Source organism: Balaenoptera ricei, chromosome 1 (assembly GCF_028023285.1).
Source record: "Balaenoptera ricei isolate mBalRic1 chromosome 1, mBalRic1.hap2, whole genome shotgun sequence".
In the NCBI taxonomy this organism is placed as follows: domain Eukaryota; kingdom Metazoa; phylum Chordata; class Mammalia; order Artiodactyla; family Balaenopteridae; genus Balaenoptera; species Balaenoptera ricei.
The window spans coordinates 178,109,484-178,130,834 of record NC_082639.1 but is presented as its reverse complement, the minus strand read 5'-3'; the positions used below and the strand labels follow the sequence as shown (position 1 = coordinate 178,130,834).

The window sequence follows — 21,351 nt, the reverse complement described above, 5'->3', positions numbered from 1 at the left end:
AAGAATATCTTAAAAAAAAATAACCCCCTATTTTTAAAATATATAATATCCTCTTTTTAAAAGAGGGGGGGAATGCCATATTTCTAGCATAAGAATGAACGGTTGAAATGGTTATATTAATAAATACATACAATTTATTTTCCATATTCTTATATAGACATAAAAACTTCAGGGGGCTATTGTTTTGTGAATTAAATAATGAAACATATATTGACTTTGGGGGGATATAAAGATGGTTTCCTTCTCTTACCTCCTTAACAAGAATCCAGGGAAAACTCTTAATGAGAAGGTACCGAAAAAAAAAAAAACCCACAGAAGTTCCCACTCATTGATGAATTAAGGCCAAACTAGAATTAGAAAAAAAAATCAGAATAACGATATCACACACAAAAATTAATAAGCCTAGAAAACAACAATGAAATCATTGCTGCCATTGTAACCCTGTGGGATGACAGAACAGTCAAAATCCTCTAAAAAGTTTTTGGTCAGAAAAAAAAAGAAAAGAAAGAAAAAAGCAAACTAAAACCTTCCAAAACTTTGACTTTTACTTAAGTGTTGACCTAATTCAATAGTTTTCCAATGATAACTTGGAAACAGTCAATAAATAAAATATGCCTTTCTGGTTGACTTTCACTGAAATTTATGATTAATTGCCTTTCGCAACTAGAATACCACATTCAGCTTTGAAAAGAACAATTCTCATTACTTTTCGCAAGAGGTGCTCTGGATATATGTTCTTTTGGCTCTAAATTTAAGAAGTATTTTGTCCAACTATTAAAATGTATTACATATTGGATAGCCAATCTTAAATTATTATCACAAGAAATAAAAATTCTAAAGAGGAAATATTCCCATGACTATGGCTTTGAATATATATGTCCCTTAGTCAAGTCAATGAGACCAGAACCAGGAAGCCACACTTACCCCCTTGGCCATAGTGGCTATGAGATGGTGGGAAGACTTGTTCTTAAGGGCAGTTGCATAATCCTTTCTCATTCTGCGGGAGAGCTTTAAGGGAGGGAAGGGAAAGACTACCATCGGTCAAGGAGAGTTTGGCTGCAGTGCTGCCTCAAGGCATGAGAATGGATTCTATGGTCCCTTCCACATCAGACTAAGCATCTGTGATGATGCAACAGATTCGGCCACTTTCAACATCTTCCGAGTTGAATCGCTATCACTAGTTGGCCAGAGGAAGGAGGGGCCGTTCCAATCTCCCTTACAATTACCGCCCTAATTATTACATTACACTTTCACAATTTAATCCCTTTATTTGCCTCACTGCCTTTTTGGGGCTAAGTGAGCATCACGGCGCGACGCCCGCTGATGTAGCTAGCAGGGTAGCAGGGCAGCAGGAGTGCCACCCAGCTGCCAGCTACAAGCACAGCCAGGTGGGCAAGCCCAGAGTGCTAATCCGGACAGTGACATGTCTGCTGCTCAAAATCCTTGAAAGTTGCTGTCTCCAATATGGAGTAGAACTGAGCACTATACGTCAATGCCAAGAATCACCCTGTGGTTCACTCTGTGAGGCTTTTGGTAGCATTTCAGCATCCTAAGGAAGAATCAGTGATAGAAGTGCAATTGTTCTATTCCAGGGATCGCTCGGTAAGTAACTATTGCACGGCTATTAATAGCTAAGCGATAGGATTTCTTTCTTTTTTTTTTTTTTAAACAACTGTCAGGAAATGTTTTCACATAGTTGTCCTACCTTTGGAAAACATACTGAGGACCACGTTGTTTCAATCCTCCCCGCTCCCAAAACAAAAAACTTTGGTATTCCCTCAAAGCAGGAGACATTTATAAGAGGAATTCACTGCAATCCACAAACCTTTGGGAACCAAACTTTCATAAAGTGTTGCTAAGCTGAAACTCAGGCCAGCACAGTGCCAGGCCCACAGTAGGTTTTTAGTCAATATTTGTTGAGTAAATGGGAGTGATGTTCATATTGAGACCATTTTGCTTATACCAGTGTACACAGTATTTGTTAATTTATCCCCAAACACTCCCTTATCTTTGTGTAGTTAGACCCCGAGCTGTGTAAACTGAATTAACAAAACCAAATTACTAACAGTTTAAATTTGAGATGTTCTGTAGCATCCATATTCTAATACTGTTGGACAATGGCTGGTAGGAACCCAAAGATTTGAAGTGTGTTTTCATTCTCAAGTTTTGCAATCTAGTAAGTAGGCTGAAGAGATACTTTCAAATGCCCCAAAGTGGGAGGAAGCTTTGCATACAGATCATCATTGTTTTTATTTACTCACTTTACATGTGATTTTGTATTTCACTTTATCCAGAAGCATTCCTTGAGGTAGGTATTAACGCCTTCAGTTTATAAATGAGAAGAAGGAAAATAAAGATCCAGTGGATGAAGGATTTTTGTAAGAAAATGCTAATAAAATATGGCTATGGTGATCCATTAAATATGAAGATACAGCTATTAAAATATTTAGGTAATTCATACATATACGCCACACTAACTTGGCTTGTGTTCTTCCGTTAAAACTATGACAGGCCGTGAAAAGATTAGGCTGATAGATCCACTCTATTACGTAAGAGTTATGATATCTTGAACAACTGTGCACTTTAACTCTTTAACTGTGTATTCATCAGCCATACATCAAGGAAGTGATTATGTAATAGATAGCACAAAAGCAATGGGAGATGGTACCACCTGTTCCGCTAAGGACAATCACTGATCTTCAGTGCTACTGGGTGAAAAGACTTACCCGCCCACATGCTCGTAAAAGGAAAGGGTAGAAGATTACTCTCTGTGCTCATAAAAGGGTTCAGAATCACCTTTTGTTAAAACATTTAGAAGGATTAGAGTTTAACAAACATCATCTCCTTTGCACTTTAAAAACCAGTAAGCATGTCCCACAGTTATTAAGCTCATTTCAGTTATGTCCAACAAGGGACCAGTAGATGACAAAGAAGAGTTGTCAGCGGTAAATCAGCAGCAACACGGTAATGGAGCTGTGGTTCTCAAACTCGGGTGAGCATCAGAGTCACCTGGAGGGCTTGGCAAAGCACAAATTGCTGGCCCCTCCCCCAGGGATTCTGATGGGGGTAATCTGGGATGAAGGATGGGAATCTGAATTTCTAACAAATTCCCTGGTGATACTGATAGCGGCCACACTTTCAGAAGCACTGTCACAGAACACAGCACAGTACAGTGCAGTGGTTCTTAACCTCGGCTTTAGATGAAGCATTAACTAGGAAGCTTTCATAAATCCCCGCTTGCCCTGGCTGCACCCAAGGCCAATTAATTCTGAATTTGGAGGTATGAGCCTAGGCATCAGTATTTTTTTTATGTCTCCAGGTGACCCCCGTGAGCATGCAAGGTTGAGAACCACTGACATGAGGGAAAACACACTTGTATCTATAACTGGTTAAGAAGATACATTTTGGGTATTTTTGTTTTGGCCATGGTACGTGCTTTGTGGAATCTCAGTTCCCTGACTAGAGAGTGAACCCGGGCCCTCAGCAGTGAAAGCGTGGAGTCCTAACCACTGGACCACCAGGACATTCCCAGAAGATACACTTTGTAAACCACGGAGCAGAGCAGAATAGAATCACTGGTGTGCTGGGGATCCTCAATAAACAATGATCCTTTCCTTCCTCTATTTTCTTCCAAAGTGTATCACAAAGGATCTAAACAAGTGAAATGTAATTTTCTGTAAGATATACATCTATAGCTTTGAAAAGGAGCTGAGTTTTGTATTTGTGGATTCCTAGTTTAAAGGGTCACATACAAATTTTAGTCATGTTTTTCTACATTTTTCGGTGGGAAATAATATTGTTATTTATAAATCCGGAGATCTATAAAGGTTTGGGTATGTCTTACATACGTTGGAGGCATATTTTCTATTTTGGTACAGTTTGGAAGCTTTTTCATACAAATTTATTAAAAAGGTGGGGAAAGTACATCCAACCACAGGAAAAGAAGGAAGGGCGTAGAAAATTAAATTTGTTTAGAGACGTGATTCTCAAAAGTGTAGTTCCTGGACCAGCATCAGCATCATCTGAAAACTTGTTAGAAATATAAATTTTCAGACCCCCTACCCAAGACAGATCTAATGAATCAGAAGCTCTGGGAGTGGGTGATCTGCATTTTCACAAGCTCTCCAGGCGGGTTTGATGCACACTCTAGTTTGAAAACCACTGGTCTAAAATATTTATCATTTCAGCTATACGAAGAACAGAAGAGATAAAAGCACTATTTGTCCAGTGCGCATCGGTTCAGTGGCTATCCAGACCCCCACTGCTCTAATAACAGCTGTGCTCTTTTAAACTCCACCCATAGCTTATTATCATTCCATCTTTAGAGCTTGATAGTAAACGCGGAATTGATAGGGAGCATATGGGGGGTGGGGGGGGTGGGGAGTCTATTCTACAAATCCTCCACTATCAATTTTCATCTATTTCTATCTTGTACTCAAGATAGAATTAAGAATGCACAACTTGACTAACAAGGGCCAGAACCACGAAAACCAACCAACCAACCATCACATGAGGCTGGAGGAGGGTGGGTATCGCCAGGTGCAACCCTCACTCACCTTGAATCGTCCTCTTGAAGAATGCCTTGCAGGCTTCACAGGATGCTACCCCGTAGTGGTACCCTGACGCAATGTCACCGCACACTAAACACAGTCTCTTGGGCATCGAGTTGAGCATGTATTCGCACTTGGTCTGGGGGTCTTCAACAATGGTGCTGGAGCAGTCATCATACAGTTTCCGGACAGGCCCACTACCTCCTAGGATAGGAGCAGAAGGGTAGAGAGGTGGCGAGTCAAGTCCGTTCTGATGGCCATTCATGGTTGAACTGTAGCTCCCGCTGGCGTCTGAAGAGCCACCTGGGCTGTGGTGGTTGACGCTGTCCGTCAGGGAGGCCGGGCTGGAGGGTTCCGTCTTGATGAAGGACGAACAGCTGGAATCAATGTGTCGATCTTTGTTTGACATTCTGCAGAGAAGCCTGAGGTTTAGGGAGGTGCAAACAGAGAGAGAAAGAGGAGAGAGTGTCAAACACAGATACCAAAAGAGGTAGAAACAAAGAGAAGGTGAAAAAATAGAGAAAGTGAAAAAAAAGATCGAAAGGAGAAAAAAAAAAAAGAGAGAAGAATTCATTCGTTAAAGACATTGCTCTTTGAGAGTGCTGCCTAAGAACCAGGGACTACACATCATTCTCTAGTCAATATCTCTTGTTCTACAACAAGGTAATCAGCATAAGGGCGTGACAGGGTTACATCAAAGTGCCCAGACAGGCCATAAACAAAAGCTCTAAGGGATCCAGTTCCTTTCATTTTACCTTTCTCTTGGAGAACCACTGTCAATATCTAAATCAACTCTCTAGATTCTAAATTTAGCCAGGGAAGAGGAGTAATTTGCAAAGTCCATATCACTTCTAAAATTACCCTTATCTTCACTCTCCTTTTCCCTTCCATTTTCTGATGTTGCAGTCATTTTATTATGAGCAGAACTAAACTTTTATTGTCAAAACCGAACAGATGATTCCTCAGCTCTGTAATTACTGTTTGTCAGCACGCTTCCATAAGCATAACTGTGTCTTTTATTGATCTAAGACACATAGGGAATATATCCTCAATCACGTTGCCTCTTTAATTAAATTGCTCTATTTCCTAGACATTTAGCGATACAGAAAGACATCAAGGATAAAATGCTAGCCAATATTTAAGGATTATTTCCTAGAGCCCACAAAACAGTGAAATGATCACCAGCATTGATTAATAAATATGTACATGTGTTTACATGTGTCCGTGTCTGCATGTGCGATTTGCCACTGTTGAAGAGAGGAATCACTAAAAGCCATTTGAGCCTTCAGTATACCTGTGAATCCATAAACCTGATACTTCATATTCAGCAAAGTAAGGATGTATCAAATTTTGCCCTGAAAAAATGAGATTTGCGATGGTCTCTTTTTCTCCCCTTCCTTTGGTCTTTTAACATCATACCTCCTAAAAGGAAATATGATGAAGCATCTAATCTAACAAACTCTCGCTCTTATCTAGGAGAAACAGACTGCCCCTCTTACTTTGTCAGACCCGTAAGTGATTAAATTTCTGAAGAGGTAATTAGATGAAAAGATATAATTGGTCCTATTTTCTTTCCGGTTCACCATAGTGCAAAACCCCTTTTAGCAAAGTCTCTAGGAACCTTCTGAGAGCCCACTATAGAAAGAAGAGGTGACAGTTGAGAAACAAACTTAGATAATTGCTTCCCAGTGGAAAGTTGATTTATGGGAATCCCACAGGGTAATGGTCATTCACTCGAATTTGGGGGAGTAGTCACAGGATAACCGAAGGGATGCAATTATCTCTTTCACTATAAATCTAATGATATTTTATCACTGCACAAATTTCATGCTCTCCTCCGGGTGCCCCCTTCCCCCACTGTTCTGTTACTTTCAAAAGAAGAAAAATATGGTTATTTCCTATCAGGGAATGTTCACTGAACAGTTCCGAGAAGGCAGTCTCAAGAGCAAAGCATCCAGAGCAAGAATTTGCCTCTTTCCTAGCAGATTTCCCATTGGAAGTTTTGTGCCTCTTTCTAAAGTAAAGCAAACTCAGGATGTGAAGAAAGCAAACAGGAAGGAGAAATCCACAAAAATATCTTCTTGCTTTCGCCCACCCACTTGTGTTGTCCTTTCATCAAGAACTAGTAAAAGAAAAAATATCCCCCTCCAGCCTGAACCGGGCGTCCGCTCCCTCCCGCATCTGCTGCCTTGTCCCCGTCACTGTTAATGAGCTCTGTAATTAATAGATCGCTCTCCTTGTCTCCCAGCTTGCACCCTGGGCTAAGCACTTTTCCTCAAGTCAACGTTTGAAAGAAAGCGGGTCGGCACTGACTTACAGCAGCCCTGCAAATTCCTTTTAATTTAAAGCACTTACTCTACCACTTCACTTATTACCTTATAATTACTGGACTGCTCGCACATACATTATGATCTTAGACTACAGTTAGAAGTTATTAGGGTACTAAAACACGGTTGCTCCCCTTTCCTCTCTCTGGCACTGAATTTCTCACAGCCACGACAATTAACTCCTTTCGCCATCTGCCTGCGAGGCACCATTTCTTAATCAATTTTTCTTTTTCCCAAGGAGAGTTGCTTTGAGCTGCTTGATCACAAAACAGACCACGCTTTCCCTGGGCCTTCTTTTCTCTCTCTCTCTCTTTTCTTGGATTGTCTCTGTTCAATTTTATCCCAATTTTCTTTCCCTCGGGCGTTTTCTCATGGACTTCTAAAATGTGCAGAACTCTTGACTGAGAAACAAGGCCAGGAATCACCCTCCTATTTATGGAAGGGTTATTTGCAAAGTCACCAAATGTTTATGTGTCCAATGCATGTTGTTAAGGTCTTTGAAAAATTGGGTGTCTCCAGCCAGCTGTCTCCTCGAAAATCTCAGCCCCTAACTTTGCAATAATCTGGATGGAAGCAAGAAAATTCAGGAAGTTCAAGTGGTCAGGGAAGCCTTTGGACAGTGGCAATCTCTTCTACACAAGTCTGGCCACTGTAGCTGTAAAGGAAAGTGAACATGCTGGATCGGTGCTGTAGGTTTTACATGTTTCTTCTCAGACATGAACTGCTTCCTTAATGAATACCTTTTTGCCCAGTGGAAATAATAATAGAGTTGCCATTTATCAAGTGCTTACTACATGTCAGGCATTGACCTGAGTACTTTCCAAATATTACCTCATTTAATCCCCAAGACAACCTTGTGAGGGAGGTATTACTCTTTAGGAAACAGAGCCTCAGACATCAAACAATTTCCTGAAAGTCATACAGTTTGGAAGTGGAAGAGTCGGGATTTCAACTCAGGGCTGACTCCAAAGTCCAGTGCGGAAATGTCCTGAAGCCAACAGAGAGTTTTTCAAGGTGTTCACTGATGTTTTTTAAATAGCCAAGCACAGAGGGGTAGAGCTGGCACACACAGAGGCTCTATGACATTCACACTCACCCATGAGTGGAAAAGTGGCTGAAGAAGCCACCACGCTGGCTACAAGGCTACCCCGTTGAGTCACCCTCCCCAGGGTTTGGAGTGACACCGAAACAGAATCTGAAAGAACACAGTTGTCTCCTAATTACTACTTAGCTCATTACACTGAACATTTCCTAGACACCATTACATTATACCCTAAAACTACAGTGGGTCTTAATTCTCTCCCTCTCTGTCTCTGAAATTCTACAGCTCTATTATTCAAGCCTGAGATATTCACAACTATCTATAAATTCAATTGTCAGCTGGTGGGTTTTATTCTAGACTTCACTTCAATCTAAAATTAGAGGCACTAAAATTCACATTAACTCTAAGAGGAATGTAGTGAATAAGACTTTATTTCAAAAGAACACCTTTTTGTCAGAAAGAGCCATTTCCAAGATGATGGCTTTATCTGGAGCCAAAGAGAATAAGCCCAATTCCACATTGTGCTGTTAACGCAGAAATTTTAGGTCACATTGAATTCATAAAAATCTAAATTTAGCTAAGAATTATGAATAGAAATAACATGTGTTGGGAAAATGTGGGAAATATTTATTTTAAAGGCTCTGTAGAGTTGCTTTTATTTTATTATTTTAAGAGAAATGATGGGAGACACAAGGGAAATAGAGAAGCAACTTTCTAAAAATCTTCTCTGAGTGAACACCCTGAGAATAAACTGGAGGGAGAAACAACCATGTCAAGAACAACATTTATGTTCTTTATAAGAAACTAAATTTGAGGTATATAACAGCCTTCCAGAGGCCAGGGACATTGCAGTGCTTTAGAAAGTATTTTCAATACAGTTTGAGATACAGTCTTCTGTATTCTCTATATATTATATATATGTTCTATTATATATAATATATTATACATATATATACATTTATATATAAATTCTGATGATCCTGCTTCAACATAGGAACTTCTCGCCCAGCCTTGCCTAAGGGTTAGCAAGAGTAAAATTTATCTTTGGTGTTAGATACTAATGACCAGGCAGATAAAGCTTCTTGGTTGCTGGACTATTTAAAAATGTAATTTTTGACAGTTGATTAACTGTACGTACAGGTGTTCATGTATAGGGAGAAAGTGACAGACAAAAAGAATAAGAATCAATAAGTTGCTGCTGGAGGGGGAAAACAAGATAATCTGTAAGTTAATATTCCATTTATATTATAATTATCAAGCTTGTTTTCAGAGAGGCTACCTAGATCCAGGTAAATGTGTGACTGTGAGTGATTTGCTGTGAATTTCTGGGCAATGTGTAGGTGTCCAGAGTGGTCTACATTTCCCAGAAGGGACTTAAGCCTACGTTCCATAGGCTTATATATGATTAAATATTATTAACCCTTTCACCAAACTATTGGGTTGCCCAAAAAGTTCGTTCGGTTAGTGAATACGTTGTTCAACAGTTCTTCGTGAAAGTTAAAAATGTGTCTTTTAGTTTTACCTAAACCCGAACGAACATTTTGGCCAATCCAATAAAAGTTCGTAATAAGCAGCTGCATTTCATCTTTTGAATTTTATACCAAACTTGAGTTCATTTGCTACTTTATTTCCCTCCTAAAAAAAGTGGTGCATCAATGCAACACATGTGTACAGATCTTCTTCTTTGGCCTTCCTGATTTTAACACCAAGGAAAGATTTTTTGAAATTTTATTATACCTATTTCAGTGACAGACACCTAAATAGGCTACATAAATGACAACTAAACAACTCACTAGTTTATTTTCTTCCTTGTCATCCTTAAGGGCCCGAAAAGGTACCCATCATCATTATAAATTCCAAACACTATCAATTTATATCTCAAAGTTTTACATAACAACAATGGAGCCAGCAAACCTGCAAGCTTACAAATATGAGAAGACAGAGAGAGTGAGAGAGAAGACAGAATCCTTAGTTCTCTCACTGAATCAGAGAATTTCAGGGTTGGAAAGGAAGGTTATCAAAAGTCCTATCGCTCATCACTTAACCTATCCAAAGTAGGAATGAAGTTATAAGGATTGGTCGGTTTTCTACCTGTCGAAATCACCAGATTGAATATTTAAGTATTTTTGTTTCAAAAAATAAGAAGCTTTTATTAGCCTATAGGTTTTGGGTTTTGTTTTAATGCTTTAAGAAGAAAACCTCCAAGACTAAGGCAGCAGCTCCCCGAGGCCCAGGCTTCCAAGCTCATGACCCCAGCAGCTCCGCTGGCAGTCTGAGTTACAACTCCAAGCACGCCACTTTACAATGAGCTTTTTTTTTTTTTTCTCCTGCTTCAACTAATTGCACTCTCGTAAAGTGGCAAAATGTGAATCACTTAGTAACAAAATGGGCACCAGCTGCTATTGTCAAAGAATGGTGATGCTGAAGAAAGAGAAAGCAACCGAATGAAGTGTCATGTCAGAAATCAACGGTGCAACGTGTGATTTGAGAAAACATGACTACTTTACAGAGACAGGGTGTCATTATGGCATCACAGTAATACGCTGCTTTGACAACTGCTGGGTCTAACATATCATCATTGCATTAAGGTACACTGGCTTAGTTGGGGAAGGAAGAGAGAGGATTTTTTCTTTTAATAAGAAATATCTTCAGGTCTGCCTGGTTAACCTAACAGAAGGAGACCATTAATTGTAAAGAAGGAATTGTAAATCCTGACCCACACGCCAGAAAGATTAAAACACGTGTGCACATATGCACACACACTTAGATACTATTCTAGGTCTTCTTTAATAAACGTGGAGGCCCATCTAATGGGACAGAGGTCTGCATAACACGATCACAATGATTTAGTGATGCCGCTTCTTGATTCTTTGAACAAATAACTTGTGCGTTTAGTCTAAAAGACTCTTTGCAACTCACTCTGTCAAGAACCAGAGTAAGCAAACAGCTCCCCACAAAGCTGATGCTTGAGTTGTTGACAAGAGATGTAGCTAAGTTGTGTGGGAACCAGGGGCCAGCTCCTTCAAGTAACAAATCAGAGCCTCTATCTAAGCTGAACGCTTTCCCAATTCTGTCAAGGGCCACGCGTGCTACACTAAGCAAAGAAGTTTAAGACAAATAAAAACAGGAGACTTGGAACTCATTTCTGGCCAGTCGGTGAAAGCACCCCAGGAATATAATTTCATACCTAGGGCTAAACCATGACCAGGAAGGACCTTGCTGAAACCCTATCTGCTTTTAGGGCTCCAGTGTTCAATTTTGCTCTGAAATTAGGTTGGTCGACTATCCTGATTTAATCACTGAAGTCTCATGTCCTGGGACTTCCTTAGTCCAGACAATCCAGGATGGTTGGCCATCCAGTCAGATATAGAGAAAGACCTATAAAACCTTGTGCCTTTCCTCCTGCTGTTGTCCCTAAAACAAAGGAAGGGAAATGGATTCCATTCCTTTTCAGCAAAGAGAAATGCGCTATTCACACTGGGGGTGTTCTAAGTGTATGGGTTAGAAAGTGCCTGCATCCTATCTTACTGTGTCATTCCAGCCAGAGGCCACTGCCCAGTGCCTTGTTAAGCTATCCAGACTATTTTAGATGTAGGAAATTGCAATTGCTTCAGTTTGCGTTACCAGGTGATTTCTGATGCTTCCTGGTTGATAAACTTTATTAATGGGAAAAGAAATGGTCCTGTGATATCACAATGTGTTGCTCATTACAGTTGTTGACAGTTTCTGTATTGAAGGATTTGATCTGATGCAGGAGCGCTTACTAGTGTAATTCATCCTTAGCTTGTTTTCTTGGACCTATGTCAATCTGGGGGTGCGCCTCCCTTGTTTATAGCTCTAAATACAGTAAGCGAGCTACTGGCAAATCAATAAGACTGTTAAATGCATAATAATGCTGAGTAATTGCATACATGATGTTTTGCATAATTAACCGTCTGAGCTTTTCTTTAATATAATGGGCTCTCATGTAATATGGAGCAGCTATAAGTCTATAAAATATACACAGTTTATATGAACCATGATTCTGCTTAAAACTCTGGCTAATCACCTACATTGGCTTTGAAGGGAGAGCTCTCCTCCACTGCCAAGTCCAAATCAATTCTTATGACATTACTTTACAACTAACATGATGTTTAACTGATGATGGCTATTAGCTATTATACAGATTGCATTCAAGGACTGTAACAGTAGGAGAAAAAAATACCATTCAGTTTAAACAAACTTCTGCCATGTAATCAATATTACTGAGGCAAATTAAGTGTTTTAACAAGTGTGTATATTTGCCCTAATGCAGCTTAATTAACTATATCCTCACAACTGCCCAAGTCCAGGACACCTATGGATATTAGAAGACAACGTCAAGAACTGTCTAGTCAGCGACTCAGATGCACAAGAGATGAAAAACAAGCATTTTATCTTCAATCCCTAAGGAGAGTTCTTTCCTTACACAAGTTACTCCCCTGGGACCAAAAGCCAGAGGCCCAGAAGGGCTTTAGAATCATGTACTCTACATCTTGATGTAGGAAATGCCCAAGTGTTGACCGGATCACTATCTCCAGGGTAGAGTGAAACAGCCCTGGGCACAAGGTGGGGACCCTGCCAGAAAAAAAAAGGTTAGTATGGGGTAAAAAACTACCTAAGATAAATTATCAAAATGAAGCTTATGATATATGCTGAATGTAACATTTATTCGGTCTTAGAGATTTACTACGCCATGAGCAGACCTCCTCTGCAGTAAGCTTTCTAGAGAAAAAAAATAGTCTCCTCCTTCTACAAATCTCTGGTCTTTCAAACAGAAATATGGATCAATAAAGTTTGCTTGTGTTCAGACAATTCCGTTTTCAAGCAGTCAAGGAGCACGCTGAAGAGAAAAAGCCGACACGCCAGCGGGGGGACTGACAGCTAAATGAAGACCTTCTAAAGGCATCTCGCTAGAGGAGAAATAAACAGACATTCAACTCATAGAAAGTCTATGCGCTGATCTTTACAAATTAAAAATCGAATATAGATGCTTTACACACACACTCCAGTGATGGAGTTCACAAATCAAATCCAGGTCAGTGAAAGCTCAGGCTGCCTGAATCTCCCTTTCCTATTCTCTTTGCTACGCTGGAAGAGGAAATAAGAATGCTACCAGGAGTTGATGTAAGGATATTGAGATCATCGTATTGATGTCACCCTTTACTCATTAAGAAAATGTTTTGCAAAAGCAATTACAATGACCAATAAGCCAGCTGCCTCCATAGATATAGGCCAGTTCCTCTGGAGTGGAACTCTGAAACATTCCCGGAAACTGGGTGAATCACAGTGGTGAGAAAGCTGAGCTGCTGAGGAGGAATCACCGTTGAAATAAAGGTTGCTTCGAGCATATTGGAACATTTCTATGTTAGAGAGGGAGATTCATCGTACCGCCACAGATAATAAACCACATCTTTCCCTGTTGGACAGCGGTTAAACCATATTTATACTTTTAACTTAATAGCTTAGTTTGCAGTAGTTAACATCTGGATGCAAAAGCAGCTGGTCTGGGGGTGATCTATGATAGCAGAGGTTACCATGATATTCTGTTGGTATGAGGTGTTGTTCAGCTGAAGTAGGAGAGTGGGGGGGCGGTGTGGAGGAGGGGAAATCAGCTAATTATTAATTCTAAGACTCCTTCCTCTGTCTTCTTTCTTTAAAAGAAAACATTTCATTGAGCTAGTTGCCTGAAGAGAAGGTGAAGCTTAAACACCCAAGCCACTACTTGCAGGCAATGAAAAATAACATATATATTTAATTCAAGCCATGGAAATGACGAAGGATTTGTTCTGCAGCATTACGGGTTTTGTAAAAGAGATTATTCAGCAGTGGGACACCATCCAGCAAAGACAATGGAAGCCACAGAGAGGCCGGGATTTCAGATCGGAAGGACTCGCTTGTGGTTTGTCATTCAAAGGTCCAAAGATAAACGTGCAGAGAAAAATTTCTGACTCTTAGTCTCAATTCTGAAAAACTGATTAAAAAATGTAGGACACCAGGGTTCCGACACCTTGTCTGTCTTCTCCTCCATTTCTCAGCAAACTGTGTCTTCTTACAGCGCTAGAGGGAGGAGCAATGTGGTTCCAGCCGGGGACCCAGTGCTGTGTGACCTGAGGCAGGTCTCTACCACACTCTGACCCTCATCCTCCCTGGTCAAATGGCAGGATGCGCCCACGTGCTTTCTAAAATAACTGCTGCCATTAAAAAAAAAAAAAAAATTATATTGGGTTGGCCTAAAAAAAACCCAAACGAACTTTTTGGCCAACCCAAGATTTTACTCAAATAAAACCCATGCTGGCTTGTGACTCAGATGAGACTGAGAGCAAGGGCTACTGCATGAAAGCACACTTCCCAAACTTCCTTTTGTTTCCTTGGCTGCTACTGCACTTAGCCAAGTTTCACGGTTAGGGCAGTACACGTGTGTGTGTGTGTGTGTGTGTGTGTGTGCGCGCGTGCGCGCGCGCATGTACGTGCTTCAGGAGAAAGAAAAAGTACGTAGCCAACAACCTGCTACATAACAATGCAACTACAGTCAACTGAGGAATCCTTCCCAGCGGGTGACCAAAGGCCAAACAGCGCCATGATCATCTGGTGGGATCCAGGAAGCAGGACTCTTGGTTTTTTCCTAGAAATGGTTCTCTTTTTGCTCATTACGTTTTTGGTGGGAGGCGTTGGCGGAAAGGGCAATTCTCTGCAATCAGTGTTTAAGTGAATGTTTGTCCCAGTGTGTGACACCACGCTGTCAGCAAGCAGCGGGGAGCCCTTGAGTTGTTACTACATTTGATTTGACTGCCAGTAGGAAGCTTCATTTCTACCAACTGTTAGTTGCTCGCTCAAAGAATCTTCGTTTCTGGAGTGATTTTTTTTTCCTCCTCTCTTCTATTTCCTTGTCCTTGATAGGTTGTGCACCCAAATGCCACGTGGATGTGTCAGAGGCAACTTTAGTTCTTTTCTCCCGAGCTGGTCAGACCTGAGGGCCTGGCTGTAAAGAGTCCACCCAATGTGTTCGGAATTTCTAATCTCTCATTTAGATTCTCTGAACTTTAATTCACATTTCCTAGATCCTCACCAGGTCAACACAGACGCAAACTGGTTCGGCCACATTGTGGTCACATGTTTTTACTTGGTGGGGTTTATTTTAGCTGATGGAGCAGACATTTCTGCAGCTTTTATCAGCCAAAAAAAAAAAAAGGCTTGTCACTCACCTTTTCGTGCAGTTTTGTTGAAATAACTGCTCTTTGGGTGACTGCTTCCGACACCTCTAAAAATTTTTCTGATTTGATAACTTTACTACTTCCCGTGAAAGCTTTTCTCTTTCCAAATAATGACTTTGGTAATTAGGATTCTCAGATAGTGTCTCTGATAAGAACTTCTGACAGTGAAAAGCATCTTTAGAAACAACAAAAGCATATGCATGAGTAAAAACGGTGGGGAAAAAAAGAGAAGGAAAAATCCCTCAGAGATATTATGAAAATTCAGGCTGAATGGAAAATTAATTAACACTAAAGAGCTAAAACTGTAATTAAGAAAAATTTCATTAAGGAGAGGAAGGTGAGTCTGCTTTTCTAAATATGACAAGGTGCTGTGTAAAAATAAAGTAGAAGCAGGTTTTGGGGAGTGGAGCACGAAAGCCATGTCTTTAACCAGATCAAATTCTCGAAATTGGCTGTCAAGACAGGATTGTTGTGATTTATACCCGTCTATCAAGCGCATGAACAGAGAGACTGAGAGAACAGAAACAAGCTGCTGTCGCTTCCATTCGCAAAGAACCTTTAATTTCCACAGCACCATCTGTTACCAAATCTAATTCACATTCCCCCTTAATCTGGTTTAGTTCCATAATACTAATTCTTCCCCAACCCCTAGGAATACAAACCACCACCAAAAAAAAAAAAAAGGCTGTGGTTCTTGGTGAGTGAGAAATTGAATATTACAGAGTTAAGGTGTAAAGGCTCTGGTGACTTAAGGGAAGCATGCTCTTCTCCATTAAAATGTCTTCCTGGTAAAGGGATTTGTTTTCAACCAATGCAGAGATACGAAATTGTTCATATTTGGGGTAAAAAAAAAAAAAAAAGCTGATATAAAAGTAGGCCGGGGACATGAAAGCAGAGGTTGTCATAAAATACAATTGTCAAGTTTAGTCACTTTCAGAACTGGGTATAAAATCACTTTGTCATGGTTTTCAAATAGAGAAAGCCTGAAACTGTAATTTTGTTAAGGAAACTGAGAGTGATGTATAAATTCAGAAAAAGTAGAGAAGCCTGGGCAGGGGCGGGGAGGGGAAGTTGGGGGGAAACTTAGGAGGAAATGAGAATGGCAAAAAATCATATTTAATTTAAAATAAAGGGATGTATATGGGTAAACACACATCCATCTCTCCCAGTCTGAGATTCTATTAGCACATAGTTTTGATTCAACATCACTTCTGCTCTTAGCCAATATAATAACTGGCATTCACAATAATGACACTGTGCAGCTATAAAATTATAAAGTGCTTTCTGCATCAGAGAAAGATTAAACTACACTCAGTAAAGATTTACTGTTAAGTGTATTTTATTGCTTTCTAACTCTGTGAAAATTTGTTATCTCTAAAGGCAATAGTACATAAAGATCCACAGGCATACATTACAAAATGAGAAAAGCCATTGTTTGAATCCTAGGATGAGAAGTTTTGATTACACGTTTAGTCAACTAGCTTACTACCTAATTCTTCCATGAATATTAGAAGCATTACCCTTTTGATCTCTAACCCAGTCACACAGAACACTAGCTGGGTTACAGGATATCAACCCCTCAATGTCAGTAAATCACTGGAGAGGTTATGATCAAAATATTTATTTTCATGATAGACATGATTATCACCCATAAATACATTTTTTGTAGAAAAGACTTTAACTTGTAAAGTCCATCACCGAACTGGTAGTATCTTTATACCCAATTTTAAAAATCCTAAATCTGTTATATAAAGATTTATATTTTCAGGAAAGAATCTCTCATTTTACTGATATAATCCTCTGATTAACTAGGTAGACAGATATTTTCAACTATTAGCAATAATAAGAGCCTGCTTTTTAAGAGACATGGTAGATTATGAAAGAAGATAAATCGTTCAGGACATTGTAATAAACAAGAAAACTGGAGACGAGAATAAATATGCTTATACACACACACATGAGCACATATATATATATATATATATATATATATATATATATATACGCGTCCTATAGAAACATCAGTGGGTGTCATACACACATATCAGTGATTAGGGATTCTAAAAATGGTAAAATATAAAATAACACTTAATATTTTCAATATTCATTAAGGAATATGCTAATTCTGATATCCCTAAATCATACACAGTAATTTGTACTGTATAATTTTTAGAGTTTCTAATACAATTGCAAATTAAAGAGAAATTTTTGTTTTCTTCACACTCATAAAAATGGCTAACATTCCAAGACTGACAACACCAAATGCTGGTGAGGATGTGGGGCAACCAGAACTCGCGTACATTGCTGGCAGGGTATAAAATGGTACAACCTTTTTAGAAAAACAGTTTGGAAGTTTCTTATGAAATTAAACGGACACTTACTACGTCACAACAATTCCCTCTTAGATATTTACTAAGAATGAAAACATATGTCCACAAAAAGAACGATACACAAATGTGTATCATCACTTATTCATAATGGCCCTAAGCTGAAAACAAATCAAATATCCATCACTGATGAATAGAAAAACAAATTGTTATAATATAATGGAATTATAAAATTACATATATGTTTGTGTTTATGTGTATATGTGTGTGTGTGTGTGTGTGTGTGTGTGTGTGTGTATATCCTGGTCAACAATAAAAAAGAAACAAACTGTGATCGTCCACATACAATATCAGAGATACCCTGGTGAGCAAAAACTAGGTAGACACAAAAGAGTACTTACTCCAAGATTCTGTTTATGTGAAGATCTAAAACAGGCAAAACTAATCTGTAGGGACAGAAATCACCAGTGGTTGCCTGGAGCAAGGGGTGGGGAATGGCTAGAGCCATTAAGGAAATTTTTCCTCCTAACACTTTTTACTTTGTTTATACTTATGTCTAAACCATATTTTTGTATGTGTTATATGGATTACTTTTGTCAAAACTCATCTAACCATGCATGGAAAATATGTGTTTTGTTATACGTAAATTTTATTGATAAAATTGATCTAAAGAGAAAATTTTGAACAATAAGTTTAAATATAATGGGAATTCCTTGGCGGTCCAGTGATTAGGACTCCGCACTCTCACTGCTGAGGGCCTGGGTTCAATCCCTGGTCAGGGAACTAAGATTCCACAAGCCACTTGATGCGGCCCAAAAAAAAAAAGAGTTAAACATAATAACTTTATATTACTAGAAGTTTCTATTGATTCCTATGCCTTGTACCAGGTCTTAAATAGCCAGACCTAGAAAATTCTTCATCAACATCTAGCTGTACTTCTGATTTACACACAAGGACCCAGGGGATCAGGGAAGAGAGACAGATGACTTATTCAAGGACACCCAGAATTAGAGGTAGAACTCAGTCCAAATTCCAGCTTTCCATCTCTGAGGCCAGATCTTTTTCCAACCTATTAACGGGGCAAAGGATGAAATCAAGATTAGGCCCATAGTGAATAATATTCTACTGATCTGAATGATAAACACCCCTCTGTATTCTGTTTTTAAAAACAAGAAATATTTGTTACTGTAAACACCAAATAATTCCGTGCATCCACGTGCATATTTGGGAAGTAAAGAAAGCAAACCTGACTTCATTCTTCATTTTCTTCATCCAAACATGGCACATGATAGAATGGCTTTAGTAAATAGGCAATATGTAAGCAGCAATGTGGTCATGTGTCATTGTAAGTAATTCACAGTGGGCTTTTAAAATTTTTGGTTTGTTTTGGTTTTGTGTTTGGAATAAGGAAGTAGATATTATGGGAGATAGAATATGGAAACAGGATTTAAAACGTGGAAATCAGAAAAAGAGGAGAGTCACCTGATTTTTAAAAATATGGTTTAGATATCAGTATAAACCCAATAAAAATGTGTCAGGGGAAAAGTACAGTATATAAAACCTGAGTTGGTACATTTCAAAAGAAATGTATAATTCTAAAGGAGCTTCCAGGAAAGAAAACTTGCAGAGTAACTTAAATCAACTTAAAAATTATTTCATCACCAATTTACCAGCTGCTTCTCAAGTAGGAAGACAGGGATGGCATTCTTTAGCAGGAAAGGAAATAAATCACAGAGCACATTTCCTTCCCTTCTTTAACTTTCATACACATGAAGCTTACAGCATTTAGTACTTAGCTAAGGAGAGATGACATGATTATATAGCTAATTCATGTTTTCCTGAAAAGAGGATTCTGCAGAATAATTAAACTGTGTATAGTCCTGAAGACGAATCTAGCCAAGCTTACAATCTCTCTCTTTCAATGGCTCCACACACTCTACAGGTCGACAACCAAGCCCCTTAGCCAAGGAGTCCGGACCTTGCCCTCACTGGCTGGCCATCCTCTCTGACCCCAAATCTCACTTCTCCCCGCCTTGTACCTCATATATATGCCATGCTTGCCAACTTGTAATTCCTCCTACCAACCAGCTTTCCCTTCTCTCTGGGATGCATCTCGCTTTCCCTGTCCCCCTAACAACTAGCCATCTCCTATTCATTAGTAAAACCTCAACTGAGTTATCACATGTCCAGCGAGTCTTTCCTGACACCTCTTTCCCTAGATATTCCCATAATTCTGTGAGCCTATTTCTACAACCACACTTAACCCACTGTCTTTCCTGTGTATAGTTATACTGGAGCGACCCTCCACTTGAGCAGGACTATGCATTGCTTTCTCTTCCTAAATTTAACCCTGTGCCCAGGCTGGTGAATGAAGGAAGAAACCATGAATTCACATCCGCAAAAATCGGTGAACTTTAAACACTGGGGCACAAATTTTCTAAATTAGAGTGTTGTTCACACAATCTTGAGAATCTGTGAGATACAGCATTAAACATGGAAAAGCTATTTTTATATCTCCTTAGGTCAAAGTAAACCTGCTAAGAGATTTGATCTAAACAAAACAACCTACAGGGTGAACTAGTAAATGATTATAAGAGTTTTAATTAGATGCCCTGGCTTTGAGTTCACCAACATTGTTATTACTTAGTTAGTGCCAAGTAACTGTGGGGGCTGACATGTTATCTACAAACCTCAGTTGCTGAATCTGTTAAATGGGAACTGTACCTCATAGTATAGGAAGAGTGAATAAAAATTATCTGCAAAGGTGGCACTGAGTTCAGAAGGCTATCAATGAGCAAGAATGAGAAAGGCCATTTTAGGACGAAGGAGGGTGACCCAGAAGTGGGCGCATGCAGAGGAGGCTCGGAGAGTGAAGGACGGGGTAGCTCTGCGGAGCGCTATAGGGGATCTGGAATTTGCTATGGGTTCAGAGAGTAGGTTGGGGCCACACTGTGGAAGGTTTGAAATACTAGAGAATATGCAGATTAGATGTTATTTTGTAGGTGATGGGAAGCTACTGAAGATCTCTGAGGAGAACAGACATAACCCGGTTTGTGCCTTCATTACACACAGCTGTGAGTGCAGCAGCGCCCGTGTACTCACTCATTCACCCCTATTATGCTTCAGGCGTGTAACCTGATAAAACAGACCAGACCTCTGAACTCACAGTGTTTAAAGCCCAGCTAGGAAGCTATTCTATCCAGCAAGATAAACGATGAGAAAAACCTGCAGTAAGAGGGTAGCAAAGAAAATGAGAAAAAGAGGAGATAGATATTATAAGCATCATCAAAAGAGGTTTGGGGCTTCCCTGGTGGCGCAGTGGTTGAGAATCTGCCTGCCAATGCAGGAGACACGGGTTCGAGCCCTGGTCTGGGAAGATCCCACATGCCGCGGAGCAACTGGGCCCGTGAGCTACAATTACTGAGCCTGCGCGTCTGAAGCCTGTGCTCCGCAACGGGAGAGGCCGCGATAGTGAGAGGCCCGCGCACCGCCGATGAAGAGTGGCCCCCACTCGCCGCAACTAGAGAAAAGCCCTCGCACAGAAACGAAGACCCAACACAGCCATAAATAAATAAATAAATAAATAAATAAATAAAAATTGTATAACTTTATAAAAAAAAAAAAAAAAGAGGTTTTTACACCCCCAGTGATCCCTAAATAATACATGAGAATCGGTCAAGCTAAAATTTCTTTGACGAAGTATAATTTTTTATAGAGTGTAATATCAAGACAAACGAACACCTTATGATGGAACTGTTCTTGATCTTGACTGCGGTGCTGGACAGAGGAATCTACATAGACAGTAACATAGAACTAAACACACGAACTCACACACACAAGCACAAACGCATGTGCAACTTGTAAGATCTAAGG

At 39.7% G+C, this 21,351-nt stretch overlaps 1 protein-coding gene across 25 annotated transcripts in view; it reads right to left on the bottom strand.

The window, feature by feature from the left end:
* Window positions 1–21,351, bottom strand: part of ESRRG (estrogen related receptor gamma) — a 629,476-nt gene that overhangs the window by 168,446 nt on the left and 439,679 nt on the right. For all 25 annotated transcript variants that reach the window (XM_059942603.1, XM_059942497.1, XM_059942467.1 and 22 more), the window contains one exon: window positions 4,557–4,972. In XM_059942603.1, coding sequence (XP_059798586.1) covers window positions 4,557–4,959 — 403 coding nt within the window. In that variant the 5' untranslated portion in view covers window positions 4,960–4,972. The remainder of the gene's footprint in view (window positions 1–4,556; window positions 4,973–21,351) is intronic.